Here is a 13,005-nt window from a genome sequence, read left to right on the forward strand (position 1 = left end):
TCTTCGCCACGTGACCCCGCCCCACGTGGGCAAGATGGCGGCGCCCAGGGCTGCCGGCGTGCTGCGGGGCGGGGGTGAGTGAGCGCCCGGGGGAGGGAGCGAGGTGGGGGGGCGCCGCGGAGCCGAGGCTCGCTTTGATATACAGGAGCAAAATACACCGGGGAGGGGGCGGAGAGGGGCGGTTCCGCCCGCCGGAGTGCCCGGGAGAGGGGGGCCCGCCGGCACGGGCGGCCCCCGCGTGGGTAACGCGTGTCCAAGAACTGAGGAGGCGTTACCGCCGCAGAAATGGAGTATCTGCGATTTCACCCGAAGTCAAGTTTCGTCTGAGTCATTGTGTTCTTTGAAAGTTAGAGCGAATGTCCCTCTCCAGCAGCGTTTCTGCACACACTGTTCGTTCTTCGGAGATGAGAACGTCCCGTGTGCAGCGCGGTCTGTGCTGAGCAGGTGTCTCTCCTATCACTCCCTCTGTTTACAGCCTTTCCCTGTCTCAAAGGCAACGTCAGGCAGAGCTGGAACCAGCTGCAAATCAGCAAGAGCTTTGACTGTTGCGAAGTTCATAATAACATTACAATTAGACCTTGGAAAGTAATAGAATATGCACAAAGATTTCTGAGAAAATTCATAGATATGCCTGTAAGTGGGGAATACATCCTGTCCCAGCTCTTGTCTCGCTGTGTGAGATTGTTGGATTCGCGCCCTCACGTTGCCCAGGCCTGATAAAGGATGCTCGCTTTCTAAAACTCCAGAAGAGTCTTAGAGAGTTTATTTGAGGGCATTTTTGGTTTCTCTCACTGCACGCCTGCAGACCACTGTCAGCATCCACAGCGGTAGGGGTGTTAGGGAGTCCCATGGCATGGGTTGGCGCAGGCATGTCCTGCGCTGGTTTTGCTGTGGTCATTTCAGTGTTTGACAGCAAGTACATGTGTTTCCTCTACCAACCCATTCTGTCACAGAACTTTTCAGGAGCTGGCACTCCAGGGTGCGCAATCGGGTCCCTCTTGCTCTAAGGTCTTCCTAAAAGCACCACCTCTACCTCATCACCTGTCACAGGTGAATCACTCCCATGTGTTTTATTGTCTTGTTGATGCATAAAAACAGTTGTACAAGATGCTGTCCTTTGCTGCAAAACCTATTAATGTTATTTGCGTCAGGTTATTTACCTCTTATTCCTTCCCCTCAGTGTTTCACTGTCTCACGTTAAATAGGATTGGAAGCTCTTGGGGCACACCATTCTGGGAGTCTTTACAGCACCCGCTGGAACATCTTGAATGTGTGAACAGAAGAAAACACCTCACAATGATCTTTATGAAAGACTTGTATGATTAAATTTTTTTTAAGACTGCTAAGTACTCCGTGTAGTAATGGGGGGTAGACTGATCCGGCATTGATTTTAACTTAAACATTGAAGTGAATGCTGTGTGCTTTCAGCTAAAGCATAACATTGCAGTGCTGTACAGCTGGCATAATAAGATTTCAATCCCTTTTCTTGTGTTATTGATCCTGATCTTCAGCAGTACTCTTGTTTTTCATTCTATCCAACATTCTTGAAAAACACCGGAAAATGTAAAGGCCTTTTCTTCAGAGTTAATTCTGAATTTTGCAGTACAGAAATGCCACATTTTTTTTATATTATGAAGGCTCATATCCATAAGGAAATTTGAGTTTGACTGAACTCTTTGAATCTGAGCATCAGTTGAACTCTGGGAAGAGCTGCAACATTTGGTCTTCAGAGTGTCTTATTTGTTTTATTCCTGCCAGCTATCAAAACCTTCACTCTTTCATATGCGTGGGATCGTGTGGAAGGGAATCACAGCATTTAGTATATAATACCATGCAAACAATAGCGGGTTTTGTTTGACTCTCAAATGAATTGAAATTTAGTGTGCAGCCTCATACTGCTCTTCATTATTTAATTCATCAGTTCCGTGCCTGCCACCTTTTTGCTCTGGACATTGTTTTGGTCGTGTGTCCATGCCCTACTGCTGCCTCCAGCCCCCTTCACAGCCAGGAACCTGATGTCTGTCATCCAGCTAAGAGAGCCAAACCATGTAAATTTGTTAAGCCTTTATACCCTCCAGGCATCAAATGTTGTTCAGCTTCCCTGGTGGATATGCATTCCCAGAAGTTGCAAAAGCAGAACTGTCATAGTTCAGACAAGACTGATTAAACTAAATCCAATTTTCTCTGAATTGGACAGTTCAGTATAATTTAATTTGCAAATGCTGGAAGACAGAAGTAATTTAAATTAGATTTCTGTTCACCTGAGGGAACCTATTCTACCTAAATAGAATGAAAATCACTTTTTATAGCTTCTTTTGTGATATTTTTTTCATATTTCTGATGTTATGTTTTTATAAACGATGAAAGGAAAATTTTGTTTATTATGAAACCTTTTCTAGCTAAGTGCGTTTGAACAGCAGAGATCTTGGAAGTTTGTGTACTGGTTAAATATGTCCTCCAGCTATTAGAAGGACTTCAGCTAGCCTAAAAAATCTTTATTATAATTGAAAAAAGAAAATAAGTTGGATGAAACATTGTAGGAAGTTAAAAAGACAGCTTGTGCGTTTTCAGTAGGCATATTGGGAAATCATTTCAGTAGTCTCTCCTTGCTAGTGTCAGAATTGCAGCACTGTCAGCCGAAGGTGAAGGGACAGAACTTTCTAAGAGCAAGTGGCTTGCACTAAGCTTTGTGAAATTCTGCATGCTCAAACACTGCATTTCAGAGTGGCCTTGCAGTGGGCTGAGCTGCATTTTGGCTGCCACCCTTACTTGAAGAGTATTTGAAAAGGATTTTGCAGGTGATGCACTGAAGTATGCATTGCATCTACCATTTTGTACAATAAAACATCCAGAACACAGACATATCAAATCAGTGTGTCATGTCACAGTTTGTACTTACAAATAGTACAGATTATGTGGTGATTCATTGTCTTGTAAATGTAGATTGTGACAGTTTCAGCTATTACAGTAATTGCACCTGTAATACTTCATTGGTAATAAAATAAAGTAGAAGACATGAAAGAACTGCATGTCTACAAATAAAACTTAGATGGTTTAAGGCATCGTAGTCTCTTACTGATTTATGCATTTAGGTGAGTAAATTACTGTGGAGTAGAAGCCCCTCATTTCTTGTAATGAAGTTTCAGGACTTTAAGCCACAGGAAAATAAGAGTTGAAAGGACTTCCCTTGTAAACTGAGATATTTACTGTGTTAAATACCAATGCAACTGATTTCTGATCTTGCTTCCCTAATTCTAACTATGAATGAGTATTCTGTAATAATCTATCTGGCATACTACTGTCCAGAGTTTTAAAGTTAAGTCACTGTAAAATGATACTGTGCGATACATCTCTTAGATGTGTAGTCTGTGTTCCCAGACTGTCTGTTTGCTTGTACGGCACCTTGTTAAGTCCCTTGCAGAGCTGGGAATTCATATGCAGGCTTCTAAACAGGTTCTGATAAACCAGGAAACTGCTCTCAGGTAAAAGCTATCGCTATTTCGAATACCACTGTATATGAGATGTTGTGAGATATTTTTCTTCTGCATATGCAGAGCCTCTTAGAAGTTATTGTTTTCAGAATTTTTCTGCGAATGTTACTCTTTTCCCCTTCATTAGTAAAATGGAGAGGAGAAGCACAAATGTATTTTTAAACCTTTTAAAAAAAAATGTCAGGGGCATAGCTGGAGTTCCATTCTGTTGCAAACAGAAAAACCTCATACTTCCAAGTTTGCCTGTAAGTGCCGAGTCTCATTAGAAATCAGATTTTTCTCTTTATGTTTCTTTTTTTGCTGGTTGTTTTGGTTTGATTTTTTGGATTTTTTTTTAATATTGCAGAGCATTCTTATTTGGACCATAGAGATCACAAGTTTGGTTCCTAGGTCTTGTCAGTAATGTGTGATTGAGTATTATCTATACTTTATAGTATGTCCTGGCAAAATGGCTTATTTCAAAGGAAAAACAAACTGTTGTCCTGCAGGGTATTTATATGAAAATCATCAAACTATTCTGAAGCATTACAGAAGCTCAAAATATCAGTTTGGACCCTGCAGAGAGTGGACAAATAGTAGAAGATATAGCAAGTGACTGAGGCGATATGAAGTGATTTGGTTTACATCTTAAGATAAAATGCATATGTATAATTTTACATAGAGTTTTGCTTTGTGAACAGACATGGATTTACCATTTAGGATGGTAAAACTGGTACACTCTTTTGAGTTACCGTTTTACATTGAACTCTGCATGTTAGTTAGAAGGGTGCTATGGAGTCTCCAGCTGATAGGAGGTTAAATAAACAAATTAAGTGCCTAAATCAATAAATAAAGTTGCCTGCTGTATATCTCTTCAAATCTCTGTTTCCACGGTGTTTTGATTTCCAGGAACACGGTCAAGGTCAAAATGGTTCCCTTGCTGAACAATATCTATACAAAACCATTGCGGTTTCTACCACCTGCAAGGGGAGAGGACTACCTTCACTCTTGCGGCAGTTTCTCTGGTATCCTATTGCCATTGCCAACCCACTTCTTCTGTAGGCAGGAACCTGGGCTTGTCAGCATGTCACCTTCTCACCCACACAGCCCACACAGGAACTGAAGTTGGCATAAAACGTGACCATACTTTAGAAACTGAGTAATTTTGCGTTAGAAGATGGAGCAGTAATGACTGTCTAATACAAAACTCTTGTCTCTTGAGTTATCCATGAAAGCTTTACTGAATCTTTTACTAAGCAATATTTCTGATGCACACGGTCCATATCATTTGTTACTCTGCAGCCCTTAATAATGCTTATGATCTCATGAATTGCAAATTTTCAATATTTTTAAGAGGAAGCGAAAGAAGAATTCAAAATAAGGTAATTTTCTTTTTTTTTTTCTGAAATCGAAGCATGCATACCAGATTTTTTAACTGCCGTATGCTACCAAATCAATCTGTTTCCATCTTTTTGATGATACTTTTTGAAATAGGAGTTACATTTCTTTTTTAAAAAAAAAATATAGCTTGCCCTTTGGTAGATGTATTTAACCATAAACTTTAATTTACATGAAATTTTTCTCATGCTGAGAATTAATCATAAAAATCTTAGCACTATTAATATTCAAATGCTAAAAGTATCTCTTCACCCACATCTTCATCACTGCTATAAAGAAACTGAAAAATTTACAACTTAGAATAATTAATCCTCACTTGTGGTAACTTTTGATACTTTTAAGCTAATGCTATTTAAAAAAAAGTAACCTTAGCATATACAGAGAACAGTTTTGGAGAGACTTGTTTACACATTTCCTGGTATCTCAGAATGATAATGAACTATGTGTCCTGTAATTCTGATTTATTTTTTTTTTGGCTAATGAGAAAAAGTGATTGAAAACTTTCACAAGAGTTTTCAATATCAAATGACGCTTGGCTGCACTGTGCAATATGTGAGCTGGGCAATTAGCTAGAAGAAAATATTAATTCACATTTTCCATTAGTTTGTAGACAGACTTATGTCTCCAGAATTTAACATTAGCATTATCAGCTGTAGATGATGCCGGTGGAAGTTCAAACCGTTTGATTGTAGTACACTTTTAACATTTTTCAATTGATCCTAAGGTAGTTTCATCCCTGTCTTGAAAATAATCGGGCAGACAAGGAATTATTTCCATTTCAACAGTGCAGCAATGAGTAACTCTGGAGGAGACATGCACTTTCACGGTTTGAGGCACAAGAGAAAAAATATTCCCCTTTCAATAAAGTGTTTAATTGTTTTCTTCTTTCAGTTGAGAGGTAATGTATTGCTGGCAGCACACAGCCCCTTTGTTCTGACAAGATCTATCACTTCTGGCTGTGGGTGGATTTGAAGGGTGTGGTTTCTCAGGGACCTGAGGTTTCCCAATCAGCATTAGCTAAAATTGCCTTTAAACAAAGGAAAATCTTTTGCAGATATCCAGCTGCGGCATGAGTTGGATCAGCTTGTTGATCAGTAAGATCAACAGCCACCATGAAAGGCAGCCACCGTGGTAGAGGCTGTGTTCAGTTTGGCAGCTCCGCAATCCAGTTTGATGCAGGAAGGAGAGCAGCTTATAAACACACAACAACCCTATGCAGTGGTACAGACTAGGAGAAGTCTGGCTAGAAAGCTGCCTAGAGGAGAAGGACCTGGGAGTGTTGGTTGACAGCCGACTGAACGTGAGCCAGCAGTGTGCCCAGGTGGCCAAGAAGGCCAATAGCATCTTGGCTTGTATCAGAAACAGCGTGACCAGCAGGTCCAGGGAGGTTATTCTCCCTCTATGCTTGGCACTGGTGAGACCGCACCTTGAGTACTGTGTTCAGTTCTGGGCCCTCACCTCAAGAAGGATGTTGAAGCTCTGGAGCATGTCCAGAGAAGAGCAACAAAGCTGGTGAGGGGGCTGGAGAACAAGTCTTATGAGGAGCGGCTGAGGGACCTGGGGTTGTTTAGCCTGGAGAAGAGGAGGCTGAGGGGAGACCTTATTGCTCTCTACAACTACCTGAAAGGAGGTTGTGGAAAGGAGGGGTCTGGCCTCTTCTCCCAAGTGACAGGGGTCAGTACAAGGGGGAATGGCCTCAAACTCCGCCAGGGGAGGTTCAGGCTAGATATCAGGAAAAAATTTTTCACAGAAAGGGTCATTGGGCACTGGCAGAGGTTGCCCAGGGAGGGGGTGGAGTCACCTTCCCTGGAGGTGTTTAAGGGACGGGTGGACGAGGTCCTGAGGGGCTGGTTTAGGGAGTGTTAGGAATGGTTGGACTCGATGATCCAGTGAGTCCTTTCCAACCTAATGATTCTATGATTCTAAAGCAGCAGTGTTTCCATGTGCAGTTGCATTTAAGGGATCTCTGTAAGCGATGTTAGGCATCTTTAGTTGGCGGATAGCTGCTAAAGCTCCAACCTGCTGCCACATCAACAGCTCTGCTGACCCATGTCTAGTCATGTAGCCATTCATTTCCATACAGAAGAAGTAATTTCTTCTTTATGGGAAGATGCCGATTGGTGTGGTACTGGTCAGCAAATCAATGAAATAAAAGATACCACTTTCCAATCTTTAGGGATTGAATTAAAGAAAAGAATGATACAGGCTCTTAAAATCTATATCAGAAGATGACCCTGCCAAGCCTATGTACAGGATCAAACTGCAAGTAAATTCTCTGATTTGTTGGTTCTTGCATGTCCCGTTACTTTAAAATGTCAGGAGTAGTGGTAGAGTGTATCACAGGTCTCTGGTGGTCTCTAGGCTTGTTTATTGTAGTATGTAGCATTTGAAGAGAAAGAATGAGTGACTGAATCACCCCTAAAGAATTTCTGGACCTCAAATTATGAATTATATTTTAGAGCAGATAGCTCCTCTAACCAAGAGCACAGTATCAGTTGCCGTATGAGCATGGAGTATAACATTTTTGCCTCCGAGAGCTCGCAGCACAGGTAGCTACAGCAGACAAAAGGAACTGAAATCATAAGCACTAGCTGATGGATGGAGAAACTGTATCACTGAGGCAGTAATTTGTGGAGGGTCTCGTGGCAGTGCAGCATTGACAGAATGAAATGAGGCCTAGAGGCTGCTCCTACGCTACCAGGCTAACACACAGTTTAACAGTGGGCATAGGTGTAGTGGCTTCCTACATTTAGATAACATGACATACAATGTTATTGTGAAGTTTGGACCCTGTGTGTTGTGGGTGTTCTCCAGTGCTGGAGGGGAAACTGAACCCATCTGGTCTGACATGCTGCACCTCATATCTTGTGTGGTTTTCTCTGTCGTTAGGGGGAGAGTGTGAGGTTGTGGTCTGTTACAAACTATAGGATTTCAAAGTGGTGCTTGTTCGCATGTGCAGTCTGTTAAAGGCCTTCTCTGTGCTAACAGTACCTGTAGGACCCCTAGTTACAGTGATCTTCTTGGCTTGGAATTGTATAATTTTCCCTCTTTTATTCATTCCTTCTTCCATCTCCCCCAATGCCAAACAAGCACATTCCTATAGCACTTGGAAATGCACCTCTGTCAAGACAGACAACGCTGCTTCTTCTTCTCTTTGACAGTTTGACATAATGATGTGCCAACCCTGGATAGCTTGCAGTGTTTCTAGACACCACATCCAGCTGCTGTCAATCTAGCAACATTTATTAGCATTAAAATTTAATTTGGAAATGTTTTGAAGTAATGAAGTAGGAGGGGGAGCAGGTTATAGGGCAGTTGCTCTTTTTTATATTTTGGCATTGTGCCTGATCAAGCTGTGTGTATTTGTCGCAGTGATTTCTTTCCTGGATATTTTTATTTAAAATCAGTGTTTGTTAAAATATACTTGTGTGCCTGATGTAACTTTTGTATTACATACGTGAAAAAACAAGAGAAAGTATGAATGGAGAAGTCCTTATGATGTACGCTCTCTGCCTTACAGTTATTGCATCCTGTAGAAAGAGGCTATTCGTCTAGAGCAGTGTTTTAATTTCATTTTTCAGTTTTTAGTTACACATTTCTGGAGTCTTCCTGACCACTACTGTTACCTGATGGCGCCTATATTTCATCAAGTTTAGACAAGCAGTCTACCTGGACTTAGGCCCAGAGGAGCTGCTGTGACTGATGAACATGATCCCCTCTGTGTGGGAATCCAAAACTTGTAGTACTACAATTCCCAAGGGAATTGAAAGAAAACTGTTCAAGCCTTGCCTTGCCTCCTACTTTTATTATTTTTCTTTGTTTGTTTTACGTAGTATTGACTTGTACCGATGAGAGGTGTACCTCACTGCGAGTAAAATCTGGTTTTCTTTTGTTGGTAATTAGGAAAAAAGATTCTTTTTAGACTTAGACTGAAACAGAAGCAGGGAAGAGCAAGAGCACAGGCGGCAAAAGAAGTTACTCTGACATCTCTTGGTTGCTGCTTACCGATAAAGTGACGAGTTGTTAAACAAAATAAGAAAAAATGTTGTACCACTAGTGTTATCATGTTGGGGGTTTTTGTACTACAGTATCGTTTTTATGCTTCCAGATTTTAGTGGATACAGTTGCATATTTTAATTTTGTTCTTGTATGCTTCTCTTTAATCTGTTTACTTATGTTAGAATAGCTGCATTATATAAACATTGTATATCATTTTATCTACAGAATACTCTCATGGTGATTTTTTTTATTTGGAAAATGTTTTTAGAATTTTATGATGACTGCAGAGTGAGTGTGAGTGTTCAATCTAATTAAATTTAATTACATTTCCTATATGTTTTATTTTTAGTTTGCTCTTATATGCTTTATTTTCGTCAGGAGTTGTAGATTTTACTTTGACATATTTTTTTTAAAAAACATGGACTTGGCAGTCAGGCATGAACCCACTTTAAAATAAATGAAATCATTATCTTAAAATTCTTCTAAATGTGGGAAATGTGGTTACCACTTAATGATCAGGAGTTGTTCCTTCATGTTGCTTAGGGTTTTGTGATCTTGTTAGGTTTTTTTTTCTATTGTGAGTGTAAAAAAAGTAAGATGGGGAAGAGTAATTAGAAGCTGCTTCTTTCCTCCTATTCTAGCTTTTATGTCCAGCTGGACTGGACCGGCAGGCAGAACATGTTAATTACTTTTTTAGCTACATACAGCTTTGCCATTGTTCATTTATTTTTTACTGCTTGTTTACCTCAGTAATGTGTTATACCGCTACTTGTAGAGAGAGACTTTTTTTCCCTGATATCTTAAGAAAAAGTGTGGAAAAAATTGCCATCAACTATTTTTTGCTTTTCTGTTATTTTAAGAGTTTATCTGACTAACCTGCTTTTTCTGAACACAAGCTGTTTACCCTGGAAGTAACTACAATGGCTGGAGAACATATAAACCGCTGTGTTTGCAATGTGAAGACTAATCAAATAAAGATTCTCAAATTTAATTATTTAAATCTAACAAACATCTGAAATGAAGATATCATTACTGAAAATTTATAATTCTTAATCTCTGTGTAAGGGAATAAAAGGTCTGCTGCATCACAGTACAGCTATTGTATTACAGTTCACGTCTTCCCAGCTTCTTCTCTGCTCCAGGTTTGACACTTCTGAGGTTTAAAAAAAAAAAAAAAAAAAAAAAAGCCATAAAAAAAATTCATATCAGATCTTTTTAAACGTCAAAAAATGTGAATTTTTGGTATCATCACATTAAGATTTTTTTTCCAGTCACCAGCAAGGGAGCAAGTTACTATTCTTGCTAGACAGAGTTCACTCTGAACTTTTGATAGAGAACACCTGAGAAGTGAAGCTGAAGTTGTTTTCTTGTATTGTGGCCACACTCCAAGGCCACAGCCTTCAGTTTTCTGTTGTCAGGATTGTAGGAGTCTCCTGCCCCGGAGACTGTGCAGCAGTTTGCAGAATAAATAGCTGGGAGAGGCAGAGGGTTTTACCAGCGCAAAGGCTTCCTCAGCTCACTCTTTGGTGGTGAATCAGTGTGAAAACCTATCTTGTGAGTGTTTTGTGGACATCTTGCTTCCTGAGGTCGGTGGTCCTGGTGAGAGCTAGCAGTTCTTGGGAGCTCACCTGCTTCAGAAAAGCAAGGCTCTCCGGCTAGTCTGCTGCCGTTCTTGCGATAAGACAAGTTCTCCTGCAGCCACGTGGCTGAAGAGAAGGCATGATCTCAACACAGAGCGGGGCTCAGATCCCTTGTGGGACTAGGAGCCAGGAATTAGGGATTTTGAGGCTGGTGGTGTGCATGGTCTTGCATAAGCCACTGAACTTTCTGTGTCTTTCTACACCTACAATGCAGATATTTATCTACCTTGCAGGTGCCTTGGTTGAAATTAATGAGTTGTTTGTAAAGCACTTCGAAGATGAAAAGCACTATAAAAATGCTAAGTATTATTATGTATGAGCTCTTGAATGCATAATGGCTGTTTGCCTGCCAGTATTTAAAGCAATTTGTTACACACTAAATATGAAAGGCACTGTATGAAATCAAGTTCTAGCTTTCATTTAAGAAAAGTCACTACTATGTTGTGTTCAGCAGTTCAGATCACATCATTGGTCTTTTTGTGTTATCTAGAGTGAAAACAGACTCTAGAGTATTTTTTAAGAGGAACCATTTCTTAACTTTCAAAATCAGGCTATTAAATAGTAAGGGTTTCTTCTCAATCTGTCATTTCTTACCCTCTCTATATGTCTTGGGTTTTGTTTGCCAGATTCCCAGATCTTCTAACTTCTCCTGTTTTGCCAAATGCTTCTTCTGTCTATTCCTATGTTTCTGTCTGAACTGCGGTAACTTTTCTTTGCCTGACCTTTCCATTAGTCTGCACAATTGTCACCAAAGCTCCTGTTCTTTGCGCTGCTTCTGCCTAGCAGCCCTTGCCCTTGCCATGTTGCACAAGTTTCATCAGCCCTTTGTCTACCCATCCCTCATTTTGGTCATTCCTGCACCCAGGCTTCTCCTGCACTATATAAATAGTGGATAATAAAGTACTTCGACCCTGATCTTCGTTTACTGAAGAGTATCACGTTAGAGATGTGAAAGAAACAAATGCCTGTCTTAAAAAGATTCACAATTGCTTAAGTGTAGTCCCTTCACTTTATGAGGTGTGACACATAACCATAGTAGTGCATGTTTTAATTGTAGGAGTAAAATATGAGAGAGTAAGCATGAAAAATCATCTATCACAGATTAAGATCTGGTAGTTGATTGGATGCAATTCAGGCAGGAAAATATATATGGGGCTATGTTTATTATGATAGCAAGTATCAGAATTCTCTATTTTGTCTTAGTAATTGCATTATCTTGCTATATTTTTTAAAGAATTTAGGAAGAAATCATTTAAGGTAGTATTTATAAGCTAAACTGTTCATTGGCAAGGGGCTTTAACCATATGATTACTGGCTCTTCCCTGGAGGTCGTTACTACAGATGTTCCTGCATAGGGGAAGCCTGAATTATTAATTTTTTATTTTACTTCCTTTAAGTTAGTTCGTATTTAAAATGTTATTTGTTTGGAAAACAGTCTGGAAATGTTTTATGACATGGAAACAAAATATAGAAAGTTTGTTTGTTTATCTTGTTAAATGACCAATTCCCTGGGGAGCTCTCCTTTCAGAGGCATCGTCCTTTCCAAATCTGTAGATATCTTTCCCTTCTTAATTTCTGAACAAAGAGGAAAGTGTTGGAAACCAAGTGTTCAACAAACTGCCTTGCTGCATGGAAGCCTTAGAAAAGAGGAATAAAGGGCTCTTCAGAGCTCCTCAGAGGGCTTTTGGCAGGCGTACTCTGTAGTGTGCAGCCTGAGAAAACTTTCGTTAGTGTTCTTGACAGTCACACTGTTCTCTTTCGAGTTTAGATGATAAATAACCAGCCACTCTAACTAGCTGTATAAAGTCCCTAACTTTCATGTTTCAAGACTGTTTACTTTCAGTTATTTATGGTTAAAATACCTGTTTAAAACTGTTTCAATTTAAGATCAAACTTATTTTGAACCATAAAGGACTACTGCAGTAATGAACAGCATCTAAATTTATACATTAATACTGATGGCATATCAAGTGTTCTCTAAAGGGATGTGTGCAGTTCTCAGATTATCTATTTCATGTTTAGTTTAATATAAACCTATTAGGTCCTGCCCTACATGTTTTTAAAATTATGAAGGTCAACAGACATGGTATAACATTGAAAGAAAATGGCAAAGAAATTGTTTGTTTCTCACATAAATTCCAGCTGTTCAGTCTCAGATTTTCTGATAGACACAGATGAAGATGGAGTTGGAAAAAAGAAACGGTGAGCTTCTAACCTCCTTCCACGAGTCATAAAAATGAGGTGGTTTATGTAATAGATGGTGTGGTCACTGCAGATCTGCTTCGATGTTGCTTGGATGCATAGCTTTTGAATGTGCTTGTAAACTTGTCTAGAGTTGTTGAGTTGAGGTCCTTCTCTGCTGGACAAAGTGGATAGTCATCTTGCAAAGATGTCCTGGTTTGACACTGGAATGAGTTGTTTCCCACAGTGGTTTGTGCAGGTCTGGGAATCGATTCACACTCTTGCATTGTGGATGAAATGGGAGACAGTGATGAGTC

At 40.0% G+C, this 13,005-nt stretch overlaps 1 protein-coding gene across 2 annotated transcripts in view; it reads left to right on the forward strand.

Annotated features, from left to right (window-relative positions):
* The window catches only part of METAP1D (methionyl aminopeptidase type 1D, mitochondrial), a 47,711-nt gene continuing 34,706 nt past the window's right edge, over window positions 1–13,005 (forward strand). The window contains exon 1 of one of the 2 annotated variants that reach the window (XM_054070186.1): window positions 1–74. In XM_054070186.1, coding sequence (XP_053926161.1) covers window positions 35–74 — 40 coding nt within the window. In that variant the 5' untranslated portion in view covers window positions 1–34. The remainder of the gene's footprint in view (window positions 75–13,005) is intronic. The other variant, XM_054070185.1, reaches the window with a different exon arrangement.

The sequence above is a fragment of the Cuculus canorus genome, chromosome 6 (assembly GCF_017976375.1).
Source record: "Cuculus canorus isolate bCucCan1 chromosome 6, bCucCan1.pri, whole genome shotgun sequence".
NCBI classification, from domain to species: Eukaryota; Metazoa; Chordata; class Aves; order Cuculiformes; family Cuculidae; genus Cuculus; species Cuculus canorus.